Genomic DNA, 27,462 nt, shown 5'->3' on the forward strand with positions numbered 1-27,462 from the left:
CCCTTGACAACAGAAAACAAAAAGGTAACTCCATGATTCAGATGATAGGATGTTCCTGTTACATTCTTCCTCTTGACCAGCTGTTCTGCAACGACCTTGAGGCGGTTTGGTAGCCGCAGTCCGTCAGGACGTCCCTTAGGTGGACCTCCCAGTTAGGTGGCCCTATGGATCAGGCTGGCTCTTTTGAGCATGTACAGTTCAACTCCTTGTGCAAGCAGTTAGGCTACATTTCGGCAGACAGGCCACAGCAGTAAGTATTCTCACAGCCCTCGGAGGAATAAGCCCACTCTTGATAGAAAACGGACAACAGACGAAGATTTAGTTCCAAGTCATTTCTTCTTCTACAGTTGTGTGCAGTCCTCTTCTATGTCAAGTCGACAAGAATGAACTAAGCACTGGTCGAGAGCTCCAGTAATTATACACCCCTAGTGGTCATGTCAGGATTGTCTGAATCAACCAGTGTCCACAGCTTTAAAAGTTTGTGGGTGCCTATAGAAGGATGCAGTCTTTCTGGTACGACATTTTGTGGGCTTCTAGGCACACAGTCTTTCACTGGATCATTTGGGAGTGGTCGAAGGTATTATGTGTATAGGGCTAAGACCGTTCTGCAGCAGTTTCTCTAGCCAAGGACGATTGCCCGACACTGGACCCAAAGGGTGGCTGGGTTTCACTTATGGCACAGGGAAATAGAATTTCGACAAAAGGAATGGGCTGATGTGGTTAATCCCCCCCCTCTCCTCCACAAAACATGCACGGAGTCCCCCAATAGACCCTAAAATTCACCAGCTTGCCTCTGAAACAAATATCTGAAATGCATACAACATTCATCCTGCATCCATTTCACAGACATAATGAAGGCAAAGTATCCTAACAAGGGTACAGGTGGAAAAGGCTTGAATCTCTGGAATAGGATGATGCTCCCACCATCTTTAGTTCAAGCATCAATATTGCCAGAGGACTCACATGATTGTCAAACTCACTGAGGAAAAACACCAGGCTGCCCTAAAAATGTTCAAGAGTAGAGTGACACAACTTTTCCAAAGCCATGAACAATATGTTTGTCCTCTTGCTATGAAGGCCTGTCCAGTTCTATTAAACTCACACAAAGAATAGAGTAGCCAGTTGCGAAAAAATCACAAGAAAAGAATAACTAAAAGAAGAGGTGGGGACACCACAAGTGTTTGGACAAGAACACTCACTCACCCGAGGGTGACATGCTTCATCATTGGGACCCTCCACACACCGCGACTGCAAGGTACCCAGTGTGGGCTACAACTTTCCACAGGAAAGGAGTGGGTGTGTTTTGGTAGAACGCCTAAGTTTTAAATCCTCAAGGGTGAAGGTGAGGGGCAGAGAGCAAGTGAAAAGTGATTTTCAACTATCTCAACAAGGACAAAACAACTTTAATATTATGTCCTCATGGATAGAGGTTAAAAGCATAGTGCAGCAGGGTTATGGATGTTCACCCTGTATAGGGTCAACATCTTTCTGCCATGTGTGACTTAGATGTTCCAAGCATTCTTCAGGACCATAATGTATTGTCACTTTGCTGTGTAAATGTGTGCAAATTATAAATAACAAAACAATTAACAAATATACTCGGGTATATTTCTTGACCAGCCGTGCACAATGGCAGCAGGTTGATGAATAGGTCCGATGGCCCCAAGGGCAGTATATAAGGTCCAACTCTACCTTCTAGAGAGTCTCTTCACATGTAGAACTCTCTTCCGTGTGGGGAATGTCAGTCCTCCATAAAGACCCTGGTATATTTTTTGATTGTTTTGTTATTTACAATTTACACATATTTACACAGCAGTGACACACTACATTATGGTCCTGAAGAATGCCTGGGACATCTAAGTCACACATGGCAGAAACATGTTGACCGTATACAGGGTGAACGTCCATAACCCTGCTGCACTATGCTTTTTTTCACTTCTATCCACATGTATTGTACTTGTTGAGATAGTTTAAAATCACTTTTCACTTGCACTCTGCCGCTCACCTTCACCCTTGAGGGTTTAATACTTAGGCGTGCCTCCAAAACACGCCCGCTCCTTTCCTGTGGAAAGTTGTAGCCTCCCATTGGGTACCTTGCGGTCCCGGTGTGTGGAGGGACCCCATGACGAAGCATGCCACCATCAGGTGAGTGACGGTTCTTGTCCAAACACTTATAGTGCCCCCACCTCTTCTTTGAGATCTTTTTTCTTGTGATTTTTTCGCATCTAGCTACTCTATGTGAGTTTAATAATTCTTGTAAGTAGTATAGGATCTGCTGTTGAATTTAGCAGTGTATACTTCCTCTGACCCTTTTTGTGAGACACACTGTTCAGTTCTATGACATATGCCACAGCTAAAATCAATGTGTATATTGGAATACAGAGATGGCATATTCATAGCTCCTCTGTGCTTTATCCATGCAATAACAACCTGCAACCTGAATTTGTGCATCAGTCAGAAAGATGGAGCTCTGTGCAGTAGCAGGACATACAATCTTTGTCCTCTATAATCATATCTGCAGACCCCGCAAATTATTGCATCATCTTCAATTCAAGTTTATTATCATCGTCCAGAGAGTATTAAACTATAACTTCCAAAGGTAAAATGCAATTACTAATAGAATTAGCCTCCAATGCGAGGAAAATAGAAGTTGTGTATGGGTATGGTATGGTGTGATTTTATATATACATAGCATTTTCCATTTGCTTTGCGAGGCCTAAGGAACGTTATATACCATTTATAAGATGCTTCACAATCCCAGAAGATCAGTGGAGCATTCAGACTTTAATTGAGATCCTGGTCACCCTTCAAGCGCATGCTTAAAAGGATGTCTGTTGCAATTAAATGTATGTAGGAAACGTTAGGGGCACTGCAGGCGGTCTGCAGGGAGGAAGAAGTGTGTGCTTCACTGAGAAGTCTAATGATAGACATAGTTGCCCATGTGAATACTTACCATTTTTGTATAGTGACTTTTGTGAAAAGGGCGTTTAGAGGGGTTGTATATTCCATAGATAGGGCAATTAATAGGGCTGTGGATGTAAGTAGCAAGCTGCCCTATTATTTTGGCCCATCCAGTTCTCCTGTTCGCAAAACCCTTTTTGGCATGAAGGCCTAACAATTTGTATGGTTTTGTTCTGTGTAATCCAGAAGAACACCAAGTCACTCCAATTGCTGTCCTACTGGTATCAGAGAGAATCAAGTGATCCCTTTAGCAAAGTCATGCTTATGAGAGACTGAATCTCATTTTGGGAAAGATCATGGACTAAGACCTCTTTAAGGCGGGACATTATCAATCAATGCTCAGACTATGATTACCTTTAAACTGGGCTAACTGAGGAAACAGAGGTGCTCTGATAATCAATGTGTGCTTAGGAAACAAGGTTTTCTAACAAATAAATAGGAGTCCGTGTCCCTTTGTTCTTTGTCATTCCCAACTCTTTTATATCATTCAGAAAAATCAAGTTAGTATTAGATGCTGTCACATACGTATACACGAAGGGCAATGTGTTTGCAGGTCTTCTCAAAACCAGCAATCTAGCTTAGGAATAATTCCTTTTGTAAATAAGGTCACCATCAAAACTCTCCCCTGCACTTAATGCACCCCTGAAGAAGTTATTTAAACCCGAATGCCATAAGGGAGAACTGCACTCGAGATGTTGAGTTGCATACACTAAACTTTATTTGTTCTTGGCAACAGCGAATTAGAGATGGTGGAAGATTTGTGCTATATTCCTCTACCATGCATTCGCACTTCTCAATACTGAAATTAAATGAATACTGTTTTTGTATAGCGCACTACTGCCCAGAGGCATCTAGGCGCTTCCTATATTCCTACTTAGACTGCTCCCGTTGTAAAGGAGCATAGGCTTGCTCACGGACAGCCACTGGCAACAATTACAGGAGTCTGCATCATGGAGTTATATAGCATACTAAGGATCTTGCACTGATGGTTTATAAGAATTTTCCGGTGTCATTGTCGCCACTTTGTCTTTGTATATACTGGAGAGCCAACAGGCTGAATGAATATAGAGGGCACAAACATGTGCAAGGATCAATGAAGTGAGAGATCATTTAGTTCACAAAAAAAGAGAGATGACTAATACATGTGCAGAGGATTCAGAAAACTAGAGGGGAAAAGGAGGGTGTACAGAAACATGCACAGCAGTACAGAAGTGAAAATGTAAGACCTATGACTTCTCAGATAGACTTGAAAATTACCTTATAATCAAACTGCACATCCATGTACTTGCCAAACCGGCTTGAGTTGTCATTTCGTAGTGTTTTTGCATTACCAAAGGCCTGAAAATAAGACGAAGAAAAAACATGAAGTATCAAAACATTACCATATAATTCCCATAGTAAAGAAAGGACACGTGTGTCACATATAAAAGAGTACAGTAAGAGTAACATCAATAACAGACAAATTCCGTTCAGGCAGCATAATCAACACATGAACCATTTCTGACAGCACTAACAGGAATGGAGCATATGTCGCCTGTGCTTCAATGAAACCTCAGAGTTTATGGAAGCTGGGTCCAGAATTAGAGAACTTGTGGTCACTGGTGGATGTGTTTGCACTTGAGGACAATGGAATGTGCATCTAAGGAAAAAAGTGGCATTGTGTGCATCAGAGGTTACGGGCTAGTGTCCATGCTAGAGGACCATTGTATGTAGGTGTGTGCCTGTATCTAAGTACGACCGCAGGTGAGTCTGTCTGAAGATCACAGTAAGTATACATGTAACAAAGGAATATGGGACAGATTAGTACATACTAGTATCATGGTAGCAAGGATCCCAGAAAATTGACCTAGAACTTGTAGTGATAATCTCTCATCTAGATTACTGCATTAACCTCTAGTATAAATCTCCAATGGGCCCAGAATAAGTCAAGAAATGTGCAGCATGCCTCTGGTTCGGATTAAAACACCTCCATTTGCGCAAAGTGTGGGAATAATCCAAACATAAAACTCTTGGTATATTACGGAAGGCGTTATATGGCCGCTTGCTGGACTAGCTTGCAAACTGATTGCTCATATCTCTCAACCATAAACCTAAGACCTGCCAAGCAGCATCTGCTATCCACAATTTCGATGGAAGACCCTCTCATCTACAAGGCTTATCTCTTTGGAAGTCATTACCTCCTACAGCCGAGAGAAGAATCTAACTTTCTGAAATTTGGTAGTCCAGGAAAATAGCCACTTCATACAAACTCCTCTGACTCGATATCCTGCCAGGACAGCCACATGTTTGAGAACAGTCATCGCCTTCTCTACCAGGCTTACATTTGTTGGCTCCTCCAATGCTTTAGCACCTTTACTTTAACTGCAAAAAATGTGTCTGCCCGCTGTCCCTTCAGCAGTAGGCTGACTGACTTTTCCAATCCAGGTTTCCTAGTATTTTTTCATTCCTGTAACTCTACTGAAGATGCTCCGATGCTAATGTATGGTGGTATGCAGCACTTTACAGAACCACAAATAATACACAGATTTGTATTTCGTTCCAGCACGAGCTCAAGTATTTACCTCTAACACAGGATTGGACTGGAGCAGCCGATCTTTAATGGTCTCCACCTGGTCGCTGGCAGGGCAGGTAATGGCGAAGTACTGCAGAATCTTCTTCGTGGCCTCAGTCTTGCCAGCACCACTTTCCCCGGATATAAGGATACACTGATCTCGCCTCTCAGTACGCATCGACCGATAGGAGTTGTCAGCAATTGCATAGCTAAGATAGAAATAAAGAGGAGAGAACTTTAGCCTGTTTCAAGAGAACAAAGAGCCTCAAATGACTGTGCAGTGATGAGATATTTGCACCATGCCCACCGAATCAGTAATCCTACCGCCAAATTTCATAAATCATTGGCTATCTCACAACATTCTGAAAATCATTGATTATCTCCATTGTGTCCCAGAATCAGCGACTCCGCCAGTGTACCTCAGAAAGCTGTATTGTACCAACTGTCTCAAAACTCAGTGATAACCTTTCAGAATCAGTGATAAATCTACATTATCTTAAATAACTCACTGTCCATTATGGATCTCTCTTGGGATTTTGGCCTATCGTGCAGTAGCTGTCAAGGGCGAAGCAGTGCTTAGTCAAACACACATTTTCTCCGTTTACTGGTATAAAGTCACTAAGATATATTTAAAATAAGAAAGAGTTGGGTTCAATGGTAAAATGCCAATGTTCTTACAAAAGAAGAATACATTATAAAACTAAAAGAAGACCACTACCAAACTTTTTTAGAGGAAGGTAACAGAAAAGGAGAGTGACTAACTTCATGTTATCTTTGGATCTGGGAGAAGACTGGATCACAACAGAACACAGAGCACAAGGCTATTATGGGAACATAAGCAATCACTGCACTGTTAAGACACTGAGTGGCTTTGACTTGGAGGGCCCAACAAACAATATAATGGACCATGAAATGACTGCTAAATTCACTTGAGCAAATGCAGAGTCTTGCAGTTGATACAAAAGGGGCCGGATGTATGTACAATGCCTTTACTAAAAGTGACCACAATTTGTGCACCAACGTTTACCGAATGCATTGGTATTTTGCAAACTGATCCACAAAATACTGAATCGTTGTGGGGCGAAATTCAAACTACATAATTAATAATAATGAGGTAGGTGCCTATACCGACCCACCATGATTTGTTGCCATCAAGGGGATAGTGGCCTGCTGGGGTAAGCAGCTGATTTTGTCTGATTATTTTTAAATAAAGCAATCATATTTTAATGCAGCAAGGATTCCTTAAAGGAAACAGGAAGTTAAAAATTATAAAATAAAAAATAAATGTTTTACAAACTTGTTTGGGGGGGTGGGGGGAGGGGAGGTGGGAGTGAGCTGTGGTTCTATGTTTTCCCCAAAAGGCATATATGGGAAAGGGGTCCACATATGAGGGGTGAGCAAAATATTAAAACAATAATACACACCATAAGGAATCGGTATTAGGAAGGGATGTTCTAAACACGTCCGTAAAATGCAGATTCAGTATGGTTTTCTAAAGATATTAAGGAATTCAGAAAAGATGTTCCTAATCGTTAAATGGGCAAGTACAATTCTCAAACCTGTTGATTTACCAAATCAGAGGATTTACCAAATCAGAGGATTTGCAAACGCTAAAACCTTTGTACATCTGGTCCATATCCAAGATCCACAGATGAGTCAAAAAGCTGCAAATTTAGGAATCCTATAAGAAAGGCCTTTTCATAATCTAGCCAAGAAGCAATTGTGGCAACAATGTGGCCATGAGAAATCAGGGGAAATTCTCCATAGGACTCTATGTAGGAAGAAAAAGATTGATGGAACCGTGTTTTAACTTAGGTGCCACAAAAAAGTATGAATCACACTTGCACCCCAGCTTCTGCGTTGTTTTGTGGATAGCAGCCCAGAAATGCAGACCCTAGCATCCTCCCTGCTGATTAGGATCATGATCTCCATTTTAACAATATTCTATTTGAGATAGTGTCTGCCCAAGCGCTCCATAATCTCCATCATGCAGTGCTAGTACCACCTGGTCCCAGTAACCAGATCCCTATTGAAACTAAAGGAATTAGAAGATCCTTGGCATGTAGACAGTGGTACAGGATGGGTTGTGCCAGAGGTTCAACGTAAACAATATACAGGTTTGGGGATAAAGAGGAGCAATGGAGAACATTAGTTGAGAGAAGGCATGAGTGACAAAGGGCAGTAGAGAGACTTCTTGGTCCAGCTAATTTAAGAACTGTGTGAACCACGATACAACAGGGCCTTAAAGAGATGGATTTAAAACTTTCTATGAAAATGTTACGGTTGACAGTCCTGAATACGATCAGCAATTTTAGAAGGACCTGGTGCATGGAGCGGAAGAGGCAGCTGTCAACACCAGCAAATGTTATCCAGCTCCACTGAAAGTATAGATTCAATCTCTCAATGAGAGTGAGAGCAACATGAAAAATATTCAGTCAGCCAAAGTACTCCATGATGTTTTGAAACAGTAAGGGCCTGCATTCTTAGGATGTTTAGGTGTAGTCCGCAGCAGAGACGGGGCGAACATTTGCACGTCTTCCAAGTCAAGGCCAATTCTTTTAGAATAGTGAAAACAAGGATCTGTTATGGTAGGGAGCAACTTTCAGTCCAAGAGCCTTCAAAATCTGAAGGGAACAGAAGTTAGTAAGGGAGTCTTACTTAAGGTTCAACCTGAGCCAGAGCGAGTCTCGCAGAAAGGTAAGAGAAGCTGATATATACTTGTCAGCTTCGACTTCAAAGGAGGGGTGGGTGCATTGCAAGATGAAACACAGATAACACTTCCTAACTTGCAATTTTTCAGACCTTTGTCTCAAATAAAATATAAAGCCACGTGTCCAGGGATGGCTAACGCAACACATACTGATCTTTATACATCGTGGCATAGGCGTACCCGCCGTCGCCACTACATTTACCACAGTCCTTTGGGGCAACTTGCTGGTGTGACGAGCAGTGTGCGACCAACTTTTGCATAATAAAGCCAGCTGAACCCTTCACATAGAGTGGGGCCACACAGGCTGAGGAGGAAGATAATCACCTTCACACTAAGAAAGGTTTCATGTACACTGCAGTTTTTCAGACAGGTCACAAACATCAAGGCAGAGGAGGCCACATCTTTGCCAGCCTCAGGGTGAACTGACTGCCAACCAAAATGAGAATTCAACACTGTCATTTCACCAATTTTTATTTTGTTTTAATTTTTTAGGAAAGAGTCCATTCCGAGATAACAACGACACTTGCTGTGAAAAAGTAATGTCAGACTGACAAACATGTTATTGCAGCCAGCTGGGCATTTTTTTTATTGCGTTTTTCCAGAAACTAGCTCTCAAAGCCGGCTCTGTTTCTGTAAATCAAACATTTTATGCAGGCGCAGGACGTTTTCTCCTTGTACAGTGGGGACATATTCATTTACTCCCCTCCCTGGAGCTCCGAGCATGGTCGTATCAGGAAGGAAAAATCAGAAATGGAAGGCCAGCCATAAGTAGGACTGGCCTTCTGATGCTGCGATGCCAGTGGACATATTGCAGATGTGCTGCTGACTTAGTGTCTCCAATAGTAACAAAAGCGAAGGCTCAGCTATTGGAAATCAAGCTGTTGCCACACCTCTAAATGAGACTACGGACCCTCAAGTCTCGCAAATGTGGATGTCTGCAGTTTTACAATGGATATTACAACCCAGCAATAATCTAATTGATCTTCTTAGATTTGAGACTCTCCATTTCTTTTCAGCTGTGTTCTATTAACTTTACAAACCTGGAAGTTTGGCTGTAAATTTAGGGACAACCTTGTCAAATGTTGAGGTGAACCTGTGAGGAAAATCCTAGAGAGCTTTGTAGGGATCCTACTCAACCCATGCTAAACTCAAACCTTTGATCACATTGCTACCTAGGCAATGATGCCTGGAATGCAGAGTGAAGTAAACTCCAAATCATCGGTTCAACTCAATGGGAAAATAAGGAGGAAATGAACATATTATAACAATGCTGCAGGTACATAAATCCAAGCACGTTTTTGAAAAGTTGTGCAATTCTGACTTGTTTGATTCTAAGCTGACCTGCCTTTTGTTTTTTACCACGTGGGTTTGATAATCTGTCAAACCACTGAGGGTGCCTTATTTTCTGTTTAGGCATACAACAGGAAGGCTTATGCTGTAATGGTTAGAGGCTACACCCTAAAAGCACCCCCCATGCTCAGTCAAAGGTGGCTATTGTTCGTTTATTCCAGGCTACACAGGGACAAACGGTTGGTCGCAACTGATTGTCATTGGCATTTTAATCTGTACCCTTAGAGGAAAGTCTGTAAAATCCATAATTTCCCATAATTAAGGCTAGTGCTTTACGTCTCGGGTACGTGTTATGCCCTGTGAAGGTGTTAAGAGTGCAAGGGTCCAGCAGACTATGGACTTGACAAAAATGTTTTATTAGGATAGGACGAGAATCTGCACAAAATTGTGGAGCTCCTGAATTTGTCTGTCTGGGGATATGGCTACTGGCAGGTTCTGGCTTACCGGTGTCCTTTCCTTCAAACTGTAGCGGTCTGGTGGGTTCGAGACACACACTGCCCCCTGTCGCGTCTGCTTATCTGATAATTGAGATAGATTGTGCACTCTTATGTCTTTCCAATAACCCTGATATTTGCAAAATGAACTGATCAGCGTGCCACGCTTTTTATATGCCTGCCTAGCATGTGTAGTATAAGTAAGGAGCGGCCAAGTTCCTAAGGCAACTTGGACTATAGCGTGCACCGCTATAAGAGATTTACATCATTTGTCGAACATTTACACCAATTCTTTTCCGTTTTACTCAAGAATATGGTTTTTAATTCTTATTTTTTTAGACTCTTCAAAACATATGCGAATCAATACATTATACACAGAACATAGTTTTTGCAGCATTCAATAATTGTACAATGATTTCATGAATTAAAATCAATATGTTGAGAGAAGCAGCGCCCAACGGATTTCAGGACGAACTGTCCCTTCGTCAGGGGCAAACATCCCTCCGAGTTTCAAGTGGAAACTCGTCTTGAAAATACCGTCTAGAAAACCGAAACCTCTAGACGAAATGTACAAGCCTCTTGGTTTGGGCTCGAAATATTAAGGCGAAGGTTCGCCCCTTGTTTATCTCCTGCTTGACGAGCTCTTGCTTCAGTCACAGTTCCGAGTGAATCAGCCTGCTTATCTTCCACTTTCCTCCTTCTCCCTCCCGTGCGTTTTATGCTGGTTGTTTACCAGCAACCAAAAGATCACGGTTAAGGATGTTTGGGTCACAGGCAGACAATTCACTCGTTGGATTAAACCTTTCTGCAGCCCATTAGCCCAGAGACTCAGAATGTGACGGAAAAAGAGCAGGGTTGACGATGGTTTCCCGCCAGTGCCCTCAACGCAGTATAAACATTGGGCCCTTTGAGCAGTTAATTTAACTCATCTGGAATTCACGGAGACTGAGCAGCAGCTGATCTACCCAGAGAGAGCTGAGGAGAAGGTAATGACCAAGAGGACAACGAGCAAGAACCGGATATTTGACACCTGAGTGAAAGATGTTTCAAAAGAACGCAATGCCCATTGAAACCTTGAGGCTCAGCTGGCCAGCCAGTCTCGTCAGGACGCAGCAGTGACATTTAAAGATTGTGAATCTGCAAGGACACACTAACTTTCCCAGTATACAAACTGAGGTCATATCTGCACTAAACCGGCCCCAGAAACACAGATGCTTCTCCTCACGCTAGGTAAGGGGTAGGGCACTGGAGGCGGCAGCCAGACACTCTGTGTAAGAGTTGAAATCGTCTTTCCAGGCCCACCCACTTCAGAGATGCACAATTTCAAAGATGAAGCTGCTCACTAACCCTAAATTCCAGTTCCAACTGGTCAAGCCTGTGGGGCTATTGGGTGGCCTCACCAACTGAAAACATCATGACTATCCAATGAATAAATAAAGGCTATTGATGTTTGGTAACCGAGGAGTCCTTGTTTCGAGTGCCCTCTACATCCAGCACCTGGTCATCCTGCAATAATCTCGGACCATTAGCATCTCAAATGGGTCTCACATTCCAGTGCCTGCACCCAATGCAACAGAGTTTCCTACTATCATTCTTGTCCTGTTAGCTATTTCCCAAGACTACAGGGTGAACCTACCTCTGAAACCCTATTTTGGACTCAATGGAAAACTTTTTGCACTTTTGGTTATTGTTTTGGGCTCTTTTAGAGGGACATTCACGCACATGGTCGTCCCGCCTTTCACCCTAACATTGACACATTGCTGCATTCTGACTGGTAGGTGGGTACCCAATTGATTGGCTGAGAAAAAACAAAGTGTAGGAAACCCCAACACTTACGAAGGCCCAATATTACCACCATCAGCCCACTGGCAAACATTGCCATTACATTACTATGTCGTAAATATCTAGCACCTAAAAACCACAAGTGTTAAGGGTCGCCGTTGCGGCAGCAAATGTTTTTGCAATTTCAGTTCTTTATGAAGATCTTAATTGTAACTGTCCTGTTACTCATCTGTAAACAAAGATCTACTTCTTTTAGCAGTAACAGTGACCGCAAAGTAAGTTTATGGTGGGTTATTTACCATGCCATGTTTAGACGGACTTTCTAACTGATTACCTACTAAAGTAGGGTTTGGCTGCTGGACTTGATCTCCCTTGAAAAGTCAAATGCCAAAAGTGAGTAACTTGTTTATCAAAGTGGGGTGCAACAGTATTCGACACCAGTGGAGTGAGGGGAAGACAATTTCCACAGGAGGCAAAAACTCTACGCTTTGTGGTTTGTCATCAAGTTATAGAGTAAAGTCACCTGGAAACAATATCATATCGAGGAGGGCAGCAAATTATAACTACAGTAAAACAAGTGGTCAATAAACAATTGACAAGCATGGCTAGTCTGCAAAAGGTGGGAAAGAAAAAGCCAGGGAGCTCTCCAGCAAGCGTTGGCAGATCTTCAGCTTCAGAAGACTCGCCCTTCTGTCAGCTTCTCAGCATTAACCAGCTTCTCCACTGCCACCATCTTTGCAGCTCTAGCTTGTAGCATGTTCCTGTGGCTTCTAAATGGGTCTTACAATCTCTCAGAGTCCCCGTTTTTTTTCTCACTACTGATGCACTAAACAGCATCAGTTCCTTTGAAGACCTTTTTTTTGCTCATGGTCTTGAGCTTCATTCAGAGCCAATGAGAATATGTGAATCCACGACCGCAGTTTTGACCACATAATTATGGATGTGCCACAATTCCCACATAATCCACCCACATCTGTGCTACAAGCATATTTCAGCAAAACAATTTTAGCTCATACAGAAACGCTAGAGGGCTCCTGTGACCACTGTAAACATTAACTGGTTGCCTTTCACCTCTTGATTGATTTATTCAGGCATTAAATAGGTGACAATGTCGCTCACCTGGTGAAAATATTCCTATTGTTCCCTTAAACCGTAACCTGGTGATTGGGGAAAATATTTAGTCTATTTGTGCTCCAGAGGAAAGGGTTATTCATAGTCATGGAAATGTCTTGCTTCACTTTTTATGTCACCAGATTAAACGTTCAGCAAGAGATGTTGTGTTTCAAAGCATTTGTTACATATAAACATTGGTACTTTGAGTGAATAGATTGAAAGGCAAGGGAGAGGCAGTGAGGAGAAACCCAATAGCAATGCGTATTTAGATTACATTCTCTAGCAGCACCTAAGGGTGAGGTTTAGCACGCAATGATTTCCAAGGAGCAGCATAAATTTCAAAGAGTACTTAGAGTTTAAAAGAGTTCAATATATTCTGCCTTTTCCAGATTAGAATACTAATCCACCATATTTTAGAGTAAGTGACCAACTCACTGTGCCACAGATTCAGTCACTGTCGCCGTTTATCAGTGACGGTGCTACCATAAAGCAAGTGACAATCTCCTTTTAACTGGATATCAGTCCCCATACTACCTAGTCTCAATATGGGGTTAATCTACCATCTCTCAAAGATCAGTGACCACACGACCATGTCTGAAAATTTAGTGACTATCATAATATATGCCAAAATCTGTGACCATACCACCAAGTTTCAGAAAGAATACAAACACGTCATATTTATGAATCACTAACTACCTATTAATACGTCAGAATTAGCACACCTCATAAATTGGGTATATCTGAGACCAAAGACACGACATCCTACAACCAGTGACTATATTAGGGTATTTAGATGATCGGTTACCATGCCATCATGTCTTAGAGACTACCCCCACTATATGCTGACCCTAATTTACTGACCTTTGACAATTAGAAACATCAGAAAAATACAACAAAGGGGGCCCTAAACAAATATTACACTATGGGTCAAACGTGCTGAATTACTAACAAATAAATGAAAGTTTCTCCCCAGGTCATAACTTGCCTTTCCATGCAGTTGCTTTGGGGCACTCAATGGGGGTTTCCCTTAAGGCTGATGCACCATATTTATAACAGTGTAAAGTTTACCACTAACAAATATCCCCTGAAAGAAAAAGCAAACTACTCTTAATTGTATAGTAGGCTACACAGAACAAATCCTAAATATGTAGTCTACTATTCTATAGAATAAGGGGCCAGATTTACTATTTACTAGAAGCAAAATTTCACATCGCAATTTGCGAAAGTAAGGTATTTTAGAACTGACCTATGTACTAAAAGGTTGATTCTTAAAATTCAGAATCGTAGTGGGTCAGTATATTACCTACCTCATAAATATTAATAAGGTAGTGTTAGACTTGGGGGTCTCTAGCTGCTCCTCTGAATTATCATCATCAGTGGCATTCCTTGATTCTACCCAGGCCCTCAGCGCCTTGTAGAACTCTGGCTTATTTTTGCACCCAGTAGTGGAAAAATTAAATTTCTTGCAGAAGTACTTCAGCTGCTTGATATTGTAGAATTCCAGCTTCTCCTCTTCCCAATCATAATCAACAGATGCTATGGATGCTGCTTTCTCCACCATGGTTAAGCTTGGCAGTACTCAAAAATAGTAAGCCCCAAAAAGGAATCTACCAACAATTATGTGATCGCGTCTTGGTCTGCACTCACTAGTAGTGTTCACCAATCACTGTACATGAGTCACAAATACAAGTCCAGAATCCTCACCGCTGACCACCAATGTTAGACTTGGGGGTCTCTAGTTGGCACAGGTATGCACTTGTAACAAATAGGGACCCTCGCCTCTAGTCAGGGTAAAGGGGTACACTCCTAAAATAACCCCTGCTCACCCCCTTGGTAGCTTGGCACAAGCACACAGGCTTATCTCAGAGGCAGTGTGTTAAGCATTTGTGAACACTTACAGTAATCAAGTGACAACACTACAGAGGGACACCACACAGGTTTTATATCAAAAATAAGAATTCTTTATATAGATTTACCACAAGACCATAAACGACAAAAATCCACAATACTGTTACTTTAAGACGGTAGAATTTAGCTTAGTTCTCTTTGGTTCTTAAATGCGACACTTTAAGTCAATGTACCTTTTAGATGCGAAATGCAGGGCAACGAAAGTGTTGCAACGATATTGATGCTTTGAAGATTTTGGTGCAAAGAAATAAAGACAAAGATCTTTCAGATGCGGCACGCTTCTCCGATGATGCGAGAAGGCTCGATTCGATGCGTCAGCTGCAGCGGCGACACCCTTGTTCCGCGATGCGACAACAACAGCTTCGGCTGCGACACTCTTCTCCGGTGTTGCGAGACGCTTCCGCTTGATGCAACAACTGCAGGGGCGATACCCTTTATGTGATGCGACGACAACAGCTCCGACAGCGGCATGCTTCTCCATGTATGCAAGGTGCTTTTCTTGATGTGGTGCATTACGACAGCTACAGCGGAGTCATCCAAGATGCGACGACAGCGGCTGCGACGGTGACACGTTTCTTCCTCGATGCGAGACTCTTCTCTTGATGCGGTGCAATGCGTCAGCTACGATAGCGACACGCTTCTTCGGTCGATGCGACAACTGCAGCGGCAACACCCTTTACGCGATGCAACAACAACAGCTTCTCCTTCTTGAGTCGTGCGTCCAGCTCCTTGCTACACACATTCCCTCCGAAGGCCCCAAAACAGCAGCAGGCACATCCAAGGAACTCTGGGGAGCTGGTGGTTGAAGTCTGTTGTTCCTGAGACTTCAGCAGGAGGCAAGCTCTTTTCCAAGCCCTTGGAGATCCTTCACAAGTTGAGCAAAAGTACACACACAGTTCCTTTCTCCTCCCTTTGGCAGTAAGGCAACCACTGCAGGCCAATCCCCCAGTTTTAGGGATAGTTTCTCCTCAGTTTCTTCTTGGTTCCTCTCCTCAGCAGAGTTTTCTTTTTGTTTCCTAAAGTGATCTAAATTCTTGGGATCAGGGTCCCAATACTTATACCCCAAAATCCTTTGTCCTCTGAGGGCAGAGGGGCCTTTGCCTTGTTCAAACCAGTTCTGGTTAGTCCTGGAGCACTTTGTTTACCTGACTCCTTCTTTCCTTTCAGAGTGCAGGGCAGAGACATCAGACGCACCACAGGAGGTGGAGCCAGCATTGTGGAGGGAAGGCACAGCCCTATTCAGGTCCCAGGTGCAACTCCTCCCTCCCATCTAGATGCAGATCTCTCTATTACCACTGGGCCACCTAACCCGGTCTCCTGGAATTCCCCAGCCCTGTCACTCAAATTCCAGACAAGGAATACACAACCTAGCAGAGGCAGGTTTGAATGGTTAGATAAGAAAATACCTACTTTCTAAAAGTGGTATTTTCAAACACCGAATGTTAAAACCAACTTCACTAAAAGATGTATTTTAGCATTCTGAGTTCAGGCATACTAAATTTGAATTTCTACCATGTTCCCTGAGTCAGTTAGGATTATAAGATGTAATAATCAAACTGCCCCTTCTGGCCGATGGAGAACAAGTAGCCTTGCAATAGTGAAAAACGAAAATGGCTGTAATTCACTATTAGAACATGCCACACACACGAGGGCATGTCCTACCTTATCCTTACAATGCACCCTGCCCTTGGGTCTACCGTAGGGGTGTCTGATATGAAGAAAAGGGAAGGTTTAGGGACTGGCAAGTGAGTGCACTTGCCCAGTCAGCATGACAGTACCAGACTGCATGCAGGCTCTGCAATGGCAGACCTTAGACACACTTTTACAGGCTGCTTCTGTAGGTGGCACAACCAGTGCTGCAAGCCCACCAGCAGCATTTGGATTTACAAGCCCTGGGCACTCCTGGTGCACTGTACTAGGGTCTGACAGGTAAATCAAACCAACCAATCATGGAATCACAAATTCATACATCAATTTACAATAGGGAGCACTTGCACTGTGGCACTGGACAGCAGTGGCACAGTGCCCTGAGCATCTAACACCAGCAAAAACACATGAGGCAACAGCAAAAAATGGAAGGGAGACCCACGCCAAGGCGCCAGGTCTAACAAATTGTTGCTCACTACGATTAGAGGCCTTCACAAGGATGGCGGCTTGCTGGGGTCAGCAGACCACCGTGCACATGACTGTTTTTAATAAAGCAATTTTTTTTTTTAATGCTGCCTGTTCTCGTTAGAGGAAAGAGGACTGAGTTTAAAAAGAAAAGTTAATGTTTTTCTCTTGGTAGTGGTAAACAGGCCCCCTGCTTATTCTTCAACAAACCTTTTTACATTCACAAAGTGTAAGCGGTTCTGTCAAAAGTCTTTTCCAAATGCATTACCAACTTCTTGGAGGTGTTGGCAAAATCGCTTGTTTTATAACCAGTTTCCAGTCGGAAAACAATGACACATAAGATAGCTGTTGGCTATTTGGAAAGTATGCCCACAACACCTCCCTTCCAGATACCAAATTGGTAACCATTTAAAATCCCATTTTAGGTGTTGGGGACAAAAAAACTCACAAGAAAAAGCATTTTAACAGTCGCAAATGTCGAATTGAAAAGTTTTTCGACCGTTAAAAAGCTTAGCACATCTGTCCCTAAGAACCTATACTTGATATCCTTCTCTGAATGTATTAATATATGGAAAACAAATGGTAAATAATGTTGTTTCTCTGCCTGTGCAGAAGGAAGGACTGGATTTTATCCTCACTATACTGAACCTTCGACATTCTCAAACAGTATTTCCCCCTCATTTCTCCAACAAGCATAGTGGCTCATCCCATCACAGTCTCTACCCTGTTTACTGAGCACTAGGATTTCCTTGTTGGAAACTGTTATCCAACTTCTGACATCTTCAGCTAAATGAATCTGACACGATCTGAATATTATGAAGATCCTGAGACGGGGACATGATATGCCACCAGGTAGCACCCTAACTCAGGACTTCTTCTGACCCTTGTAGGGTTTGCATAAATAATTAGGAGGTCGATCCTAGTACTATCACCTTTAAACTGAGCAAGAATTTTTTTTTCAAAAGTTGCTTAATGTGATAACCGACTGTCACATGTATCACTCTCCAATAACACTCCCCTAAGAGTCCAAAAACCCCAGAAGACTGATGCAGTATAAAACTGACCAAAGAAGAAAAGGCGACTTTTTTATATTTAATCCGAATATTAAATACAGTTATTCTCCTTTTAGGATAATCTGTAGCATTTTGATCTCTGATCTAATGATCTTAAGTGAAGAACTCTCAGAAGGCACAGGATTTACATGTAATTTAGAGGGCCACGAGCCTGGGTTTATTCAGAATCTCGTATTGTAGTGTTGGAAAGAAAATGGGAATGGGGAAGCGCAGCCTAAATCTGGTAAAGAACAGAGCGAGGGCAGATGGAGGCTGTGTTCACAATTGTACCAATGAAATAAAGACACAAACAACGTCAAGGGCATTTTGTGGATAAGATTCAAGATGCTGAGGATTTAGGCTGTAAAGAGATTCCTCCCACAAAATTGGTTATCAAGAACATTTTCTTGTGCTTGAGGGAGAGCTTATAAGCACAGAACTGCGCCTGTCTGCTGACTGACACTGACAGGCGTCGATCAGTCCTGGCCACAAAATGCAAACAGAGCACAGGGTTCTCTCATTCAGATAGGCTTCCAGCACATTCCTTCCACTATCTGCTGGGAAGCTGGCTTGGAATTTCACATATTGTGCACCTATGTATGCCAGCTGCAGACACAAAGTAATTCTAAGAACACATGTTCCTCAAAAAGTATCAATGAACGTAGGTTCCTTTGCAAGTGGGAAAATGTGAAAGCAATCTGGATATTCGAGACCACGCGACTGAGCAGTAGGAGGAAGTGTTGGGTGGGGCGTATGAGGTCACATATTGCAAAGATAATAGAAACTGTGACGTAGGGCAATAACTTGCATGATCAAAGTATCTATGCTGTTCAGCTCAAAGGTTTTCCGCGTGCTCGTCTGGCAAGCCGCCAGCGTGGCTCAAATAACTTGTGAGAAATCAAAGGCAGCTACCAAGCCTTACTAGCCGACTCCTTTCCCGACGATTTGTGAGAAATCAAAGGCAGCTACCAAGCCTTACTAACCGATTCCTTTCCTAACAAAAGATTTTTCCCAATAAGAAACAATTTAATTTTTATTACTGTTGTTTGTAAGACACAAACTGAAAAACTACGGTTTCGGAGCAACAACAAAAACACCCTGACTCGGAGTACTACCCAAATATCAACTAAAAAATGTAAATAATTAAAATAATTTGAAAAGTGGCCCTTTTGTACTATTCCAGGAGAACCTACAATGAACATGTATTACAGTAGCATATCATGTTCAGTTTAGAAGTGACTGGGTCCACCTGCTATGCATGAAGAGGAGCAAAGACATAGATAGCCCAAATGGTTGCCACTGAAGGGTGAGGGCTACCTGTACTGCGGGGGCTTATGTGCCCCCCATCCGTATACAGCCTTAACACTTGAGCCCTTAACATCCAGTTGTATTACTCGTCTTACCACTGGTGCAGAGTGAGGATTTTGCCATATTTCTTTTAAATTTACTATGAACCATCCTCCTATAATGGGACAAGACACCATATTTTCAGGAATTAAAGTAGAAGCACCTTAATTTCACCCCCTAAGCGGCAACAACATGCACCTAGATGTTGGAAACGCACCTTTCATCCAATGTCAAGTCACTCCGATTCATCCTGGACACCTACCTCACCCTCAAGAGACACATTCCCCAAACATGCCAGCTCTCTGTACCAAAGGAAATGAAAATGTTCTGACCAGAAAGTGCCTTGAGAACCGCCTTTCAAACCTCCAATCCCAACTCTGGATGGTGGCAGCTACCCAAGCTCCTAGACTCCACACTGCCCTCCCCCCCTAATAAAGACATACTGACGGCCACAGAAGGCACCCTCAACTGCTTGAATAAATATGAAATCTTCACCCTCCCCCACCACCCTCCCAACACTAAAGAAACTCTATTGGTTACTCTTGGCAGCCTGCACCATCTTCAAAAGCATCTACAATATCATCATAAATGACACCCACAATTATCTGGCGGACAAGCTCACCACCATTTCCATGAAAATACCCAAAGCCACCATCACATTGCAGACAAAAAGTATATATCTATATACAGATATATATATATTTTTTAACAAACTTTATTGAGTACCATAAAAAGATGGCAATGCGTCATATCAAATTCATTATGGTATTTTCGTTTTTTGTTTTTCAATCGTGCACAGGTATCAACTTTGTACAGACTAAAGAACAGATTGCATATGTCAATAGACCATAATACAGTCAGTACGAGTATGATACAATTGGTCAGGGCCAGCTTTAGCACTGGTGGCGCCCTGTGCGACAATGTTTGTTGGCGCCCCCCACCCATTAACCACCTCTGCCACAGATTCCCACACTACCACCATTCGACAGTGCTCCTCAAGTCTCAATAACCACTGCCTCTTAGATTTAGTTCTATAGTGCCACTCATACCAGTTTAAGGTGTCAGAACTCTTTACATCACACACGGATTGCACAGAGACAATCACATGTGCAAATGAGTGTATAGGAAACGTTACATAAGACAAAGGCCTACAAGGTGTAGGAGTAAAATGTCATCCATTCTGGTAGGCAATATAGTTTAAGAGCCCTTGATCTGGAAAAACACAAATTCAGAATTTAAAATGTTACACCAATGTTAGGGGTTTTTCTTTACTAATAAGAATTGATTTCTACATAAATGAACCCTGTTTGCAATATAAGAATAAATAAAACTGGCAGAAAACACACATAGCTCTAACACATTCCTTGCAGTTTGCATGCAGCTCTTTGATTACAGTTAATGTATTAGGATTTTAACTTATACAAGTAACAACAGGATCTCTCTGACAAAAATGGTAACCCGTTGACCAATTTATATTTTATGAACTTTGTGATATGAATGGGATATGTTATTTGCTCAGACAAAGCTCCGGCCTCTCTCCAGAAAGAACATTAATCAGATGAGTTATCTTGACATTTTTATTCCTGGAACTAGGAACGCGGCACCAGCTGCGTCTAAAACAATACACATGGCGCCCCCCACCCCAAGTCACCGCCCTAGAGCTGGCCCTGCAGTTGGTGAAGGCATATAAGATGCAAAAGTATCATTTGAAATGATTGCATTGTCTAGTTTTTAAAACAATTCCAATATATATCTATATATATCTATATATATATCTATATATATATATATATATATATATATATATATATATACAGATATACAGATCTATCTATCTACCTATCTATCTACCTATCTATCTACCTACCTATCTATCTACCTATCTATCTACCTATCTATCTACCTATCTATCTACCTATCTATCTACCTATCTATCTATCTCAAGGCAGCAGGCCATCTCCATTTGTGCACCCAAGTACTATATATATTATCTACTGGCGGTCGCCAGTAGAAAGTTATAGTTATGACCGTGTTTCCATAGGAAATCTCAAAATTCTATTTTGAATAACTTTGGGCCGGTTGACGAATCTTCGCGAACTTTTCAAAACTAATGGGGCGCTCCGCTCAGCTCCTACCCTGAAAGTCTCGGGGGGATTCGTCAAGCGGGGGCAGAGAAAAAAGGGGGGTCCCAAAACGCGTTTTCCCCATGCAACTTCCCATAGGACCTTTAGTCGAAGGTACAGCCCGAACGGCTGAACAGAATTACTTGAAATTTGGCAGAGAGGTTGTCCTCAGGTCAGGGATGTGCCTTTTGCATATATGGAGTCAATTTGTTCAGTAGTTCCTGAGAAAATTGCAGTTAAAAGCACAAACATATCTATAGCCGCGCACCGTGCGCGCACCCTAACGTGCGCGAGCGTAATTCTGATTGGTTGTTACATGTCAGTCAACGTTCGAATCGGTCGAAATCAGGAAGTGTCGGCCGCCATTTTGTTTGTTTTCAGTGCGAGAGTGGAAAAGGAAGGTGGCGAACGTGAAAAGGGGGCAGGGTAGAGAGTTCCTGACCCCCTAGCCTTGGTCAGGGGGTCCCTGAAGGACCCCGAAGGCAGAAAAAAACATTTAAATATTTTTTTTTTTTTAAATCGCGGAGGTGCGCGCACGGTGAAAAACCATTAAAAAAAAAAAAATTAATAAGTAGTTTATTGAAAAATAAATATATAAAAAAAAATAATAATACATACATAACTTAGCATTTAAAAAAACTTACAAATTCACTGAAAAAACCATAGGTTTCACACACGTTATAGTTAGGAATTAGCATTTAAAAACCTTGCAAATTCACTTAAAAAACCATAGGTTTCACACATGTTATAGTTAGGTGGATATTTCACTCGTAAAAAACTAATGAAATTCCCCCGTTATAGTTAGTTGAGATAACTATAATTCGCGCGACCGCCACTCTATCACAAGGATGATGTCATCAGTGATGTCATGAGTGATGCCACTGACCATGTCATGAGTGATGTAATATGTGACGTCATGAGCAGAGGATTGCGGGCGCGCGAGTTATAGTTATCTCAACTAACTATAACGGGGGAATTTCATTGGTTTTTTACGAGTGAAATATCCACCTAACTATAACATGTGTGAAACCTATGGTTTTTTAATTGAATATATATATATATATATATATATATATATCCATATCTATCTATCTCGAGATAGATAGATAGATAGATAGATAGATAGATAGATAGATAGATAGATAATCTCAAGGCAGCAGGCCATCTCCATTTGTGCACCCAAGTATAACACAGCAATATTCCACTTTCCCTTTTAGAACCCAGGTACCCCTTACATCACTCACTGACAGTGCCTTTGACCCTGTAATTAAGCCCTATAGACGCTATGGATTAGGAAGGAAGGGGGTGGGGGTTGTGGGCACATTGGTTCCAAGGGCTGTGAGGGCTAGATGTGGGGTCACTTGTTAGGGACATCTAATGAAGGTCAGGAGCAAAAGGCTTCGGGGGAAGGGGGAAAGTGTATTTTGAGATGGTACAAAGTGACCGAGAAGCTGAAAGAGGGAGCATCAGCATAGGGGTGAGTAGCTTTTTTTTTTTTTTTCTATGTGTACTCTCAAGGGGTACATAATGGTATCTGACAACAATGCTCACACACTTCTCAATGACTGTAGCTGGACCAGCAGATGTTTGCTGGTTCTCTGGTTAGCACAGCCATGACTCAATATTGGGAACGGTACCAGAGTTAGGTTCATCGAGAACTACTTGGGATGCTTCAGTGTTAAGTTGCAATAAAAAACCGGGCTCACCCCCAGTTGTGGGCCCCAAGTAAGATCTCAATGGTATCTCTGGGCAAGCTTCTGGACTTGGTCAAATGGGCACCTTAGGGATATCCCACCACGTGTGGATCCAGGGCACCTCGTGTGGATTCCTGACTGAGATGGCATGTCTGGAAAAATAATTCACCCAGAACGGTTTACTCTGAGGAGAGGGTTTGTAGGCTTTTTCCTTACGCTGCTTCTGCACAATAACGTTCTGCATGCCCTATAGTTTGTAAATACCGAAAAACAAACATTTCTTCATGAAGCCTATCGCTGAAAGTGCACCAACCGATGTAATCTGAAAGAAGTAATACCAAAATGGTTCTTTGCCTTTTCTTTTTAGTGAGAGAGTGTGTGTACGTGTGTGTTTTTTTGTTTTTTAAGAGAACAAAAATGGTTTGCTTCTAATTACCACGGTGTCCCTGGATCCCTCTTTAGGTACTGTTAGTAACCCAAAAGCATTGACGTCACTTCAATTAGGTATTGGGGGTGTTTGCGGGGCTACAACAACTTGTGTTTCACATTCAACGATTGGTGTATTGAGTTCACTTGTGTCACCGGTGGGTTGGAAAGCAAATCTTGTAGAACTGAGCCAGAGACTCCGTTTATGCAACAGCTCAAATAATATCAAAGCTTTTCTGAGATACATTTGTTTGTCTTCTTACAATGGTTGATTTATTTATTGAGTTCAGCAGATAACAGCGCAGCAGCTTAGGGTCACATGATTGTTATAGTTTCATTTTCAGACTCCTTCACAGGCTTACATTTTAGCCGCAGAGTGCTGCCCTGTCCTGGACATCTGCTTAGAATGCTCCATATCTCCGAGTTGTGGGTTTACGCTAACTAAGCAGTTCGGGGCCCAGTCTCCGAGCAAGTTGGGAATATCTAGTGGGCCTCAGGCAGACTGTTTTGTTTTAAAGTGCCGGTCCGTAGCGAAACCTACGACCGAGATTTTCGATTTCCTTAGGGTCTCAAGCCCAGATATGCTATTCCTAACAGAAATATGGCTATTGATAGTTCCAGCCCGACATGCTTAGCGCCATCCTTGATGGCTATGCACTTGTCAGAAAGGGGAGGGGAGAGTGCGATCATTTTTAAACATTAAATCAGTTGCACTTTCACGGATACTAAATTGATAGATTGTGAGGCCACCTTTTTCAACTTAGCCTTCTTCAGTACTCGTTCGATGGCAGGCTTTCTTATTTACCGGCCATGTGGCCCTGTCGCTAATTTTGCTACTTCGCTAGCTGATAGACTGCCCTCTTATGCTTTACGGAATAACAACTTGGTGGTCATAGGGGACCTTAATATCCATTTTGAGGACGCCAGTTGTCGCCTGGCCTCCTCTCTCAAAAGATCTTGATATCCTTCAACTGACTCAACAGGTCACCAGCCCGATGCATATCTCAGGTCGACCCTGTGTTTGCCAACTCACCTGTCTTGACTCCCATTCCCATTCTGTGGTCGAATCATTATTTGGTCCCCTTTCAGCTAGGGCTCTCTAGTCCACCCATGAAACACAAGACAGGTGGGAACTACAAGATCAGGAAGTGGGCTAAGGTTACGCCAGAGTCTTTCAAGGAGGCACTACAGTCCAATAAACTTCAATTTTGTAAGGACAGTGAATCAGCAAACCAGCTGTTGGACAATTGGATTACTTGGGCCCTCCAGAGGGTTGCCCCATTAAAGGATCATGTAGCACGAAGAACAAGGCACTCCGCGGAATGGTTCAATGCTGAGTTCCTATCTTTAAAAAAATCCTGTAAACGAGTTGAGCACATATGGCGCAAAGTCAAGAGTGACAGCAGTAAACAGGATTATCATGTTGCATTGAGAATTTATCATAAAAGAATCATTACCTCTAGGAGGATTATCGAAGCCGATAAAATTGATTCTGCCGCACAAATCTTCCAGGGAACTGTTCTCTATCGTCAAATCCCTGACTTCTTTAGATCGGGTCTCCGCACAGGTTACTCCTTCTCTTCAGAGTTGTTATTCCATTGCCCAACTTTTTCATGACAAGGTGTCTGGCATTTATCAGTCCTTTCCTGAAACTGTGAGGGATTTAGGATGTCGGGAGGCTGGGGGGGGGGGGGTGAGGGGGTAAGACCCAGCCTCTATGGATGGTCTTTCCAGATTCATCTGTCCCTCCCTGGAAGAATTGTGTGACTCATTTGATAGAATCCAACAACTTGAGTCCCAATCTGGCATCCCGTCTCAATACAGCACAGAATCTGCACTGCTATTGGCTTCAAAATCTCTCAGATCCATGCCAGACAGAGGGCACACTGCTGCCTCGATCATGCTGGACAAAAGTGCGGCATTTAATACTGATTTTTCAAGGCCTGCTGCTGCAACGGTTTCGCAGTTGCATGGTGTGCTCCCTGGCTCTTAAGTGGCTGGCCTTTTTTGTTCAAGATCGCACCTTCCAGGTAGTCTAGACTCCGTATGCCTCGGAAGTGCTTCCCTGGCCCAGGCAGTGTCCCAGGGATCTACGCTAAGGTCTAAGTTAATTAACCTCTATATACGCCCTCTGGCAGATGTCATCGGCAAACACAATGTCACCATGGTGTCCTATGCAGATGACACACAATTGATTATCACTCTTGCCCAGGGTGAAGCAGAGTCTGCAATGCGTTTCGAACTTTGCATGGTAGAACTGGCCCAGTGGATGTACGCTAGCTACTTAAAACTGAACGCCAACAAAACTAAGGTGCTTATAGTTGGGAAACAACCCTCAGTGTGGTCCTCAGCATGGTGGCCGAGGACGCTATGCTCCTTCCCCAGTCCCAAGCCTAAAGTAAAACTTCCTGGAATATGGTTTGATGTACAGGTTTCTTTTGACGACCAAATTTCCTCCCTTACGGAAAATGATTTGCCATACTCAAAATGATTGCCAAGATCTCTGATCTGTTTCCCTTGACTACGAGGAAGGCAGTAGCACAGGCTCTTGTAATCTCAAGACTAGATTATTGCAACAGCTTGTACATCAGAGTGACCAAGAATAGAATCCACAAGCTGCAAAGGGTGCAAAACGCAGCTCCCGAGATGTACACACGTGTCCCCAGCCTTGGCAGAACTTCATTGTCTCCCTTTTGTAAAGCTAATGTAGGTGTACTTGTAAAGCGCACTGTGACTCCATGGAGTATCCTGGCGCTAAACACCGCTGGGGAACCCGTCCTGGCTTCCCCTGTGAGATGGTCCCTTTCTGGGTATCTCCAAGGTGAAACCAGGCATCCCCGGCATCTGTGGGGGGCCGTTGTAGAGATGAGGCAAGCTTAATGCCCAGAGTTGCCGAGTGTGTTCCTGGTTAGAGTAGGTACCGAGGCGAGAATTATCGAGTCCGTTTTGACCCTGGTCCACGACCCTGCCGCGTCGGGAATTGAACCCTGGTCCCTGGCCAATTCTCTGCTTACGGGTCTGCCGCCTCTAACCAGTGAGCCACACCTCTCCACTAATCAGCTTTAAGGCTATGTGCTTATATCACCAACTTTTCAACAATAGAGGGCCTTGCTACTTGCTCGACTTGGTAAAAACGCTATTCACCTGCCCACTACCTCAGATCTTCGGCTACTGCACACGCGGTGATTCCAAGGGTTAGGAAAGCCCGGATGGGTGGCTGCTCTTTTGCCGTTTGTGCCTCCAGGTTATGGAATACTCTGTCCTTGTATCCAAGACTGGAACCTGTTGAGGCTATTTTTAGGAAAAATCTTAAAACCTGGCTGTTTGGATAAAGCTATTTCTCCTAGTGCTCTTGTACCAGCTTTTACCAGATTTTTGCCTTATTTTCCCCCTCTCAAAGACCCTTTTACCTTCTGCACTGCCTCTCGTTCCTTCTTGTTCCTGTTAGGGTAGAAATTCTAGCGCTGGGACGCTTCAGCTGGAGTAATTAGAGCGCTCTAGAAAACCTTTTAACATAAAATACCGCAGAAATGTTTACACAGCCTACAGAAAGACACAGCTGGAATAGAAGGCAACAGAAAAATTACACACCACTTTTAGTTTGAGCAACGCAAACCACAGTCAAATATGGATTGAATTGCCCATAGCCTGGAAACAGAGACCTGCTGATAAAGATCAAGACAGAAACACAGAAGGCAAAATTTGTCAACAGTAAAACCTGAGAGAAGCAGAGTCTGCAAGATACTATACTTTCTTCTAAACTAAAATTAAAACAAAGGCATTTCTTTGTTCTCAGTAAGTCAAAGACTTCAGAAGATAAACAAAAGAGAAAACTTACAATTTTTAACTTGATTCCATAACTTTTGTAAATCTACTTGACTTCTAGGGTCAATAGAAGA

At 42.7% G+C, this 27,462-nt stretch overlaps 1 protein-coding gene across 5 annotated transcripts in view; it reads right to left on the reverse strand.

Moving 5' to 3' along the window:
- The window catches only part of MYO1C (myosin IC), a 416,904-nt gene that overhangs the window by 152,418 nt on the left and 237,024 nt on the right, over positions 1-27,462 (reverse strand). For all 5 annotated transcript variants that reach the window (XM_085649047.1, XM_085649050.1, XM_085649051.1 and 2 more), the window contains exons 4-5: positions 5,523-5,721; positions 4,219-4,299 (exon numbers count right to left, since the gene is read on the reverse strand). In XM_085649047.1, the coding sequence (XP_085505173.1) occupies positions 4,219-4,299; positions 5,523-5,721 (280 nt within the window). The remainder of the gene's footprint in view (positions 1-4,218; positions 4,300-5,522; positions 5,722-27,462) is intronic.

The sequence above is a fragment of the Triturus cristatus genome, chromosome 3_2 (genome assembly GCF_964204655.1).
Source record: "Triturus cristatus chromosome 3_2, aTriCri1.1, whole genome shotgun sequence".
Taxonomy (NCBI): Eukaryota; Metazoa; Chordata; class Amphibia; order Caudata; family Salamandridae; genus Triturus; species Triturus cristatus.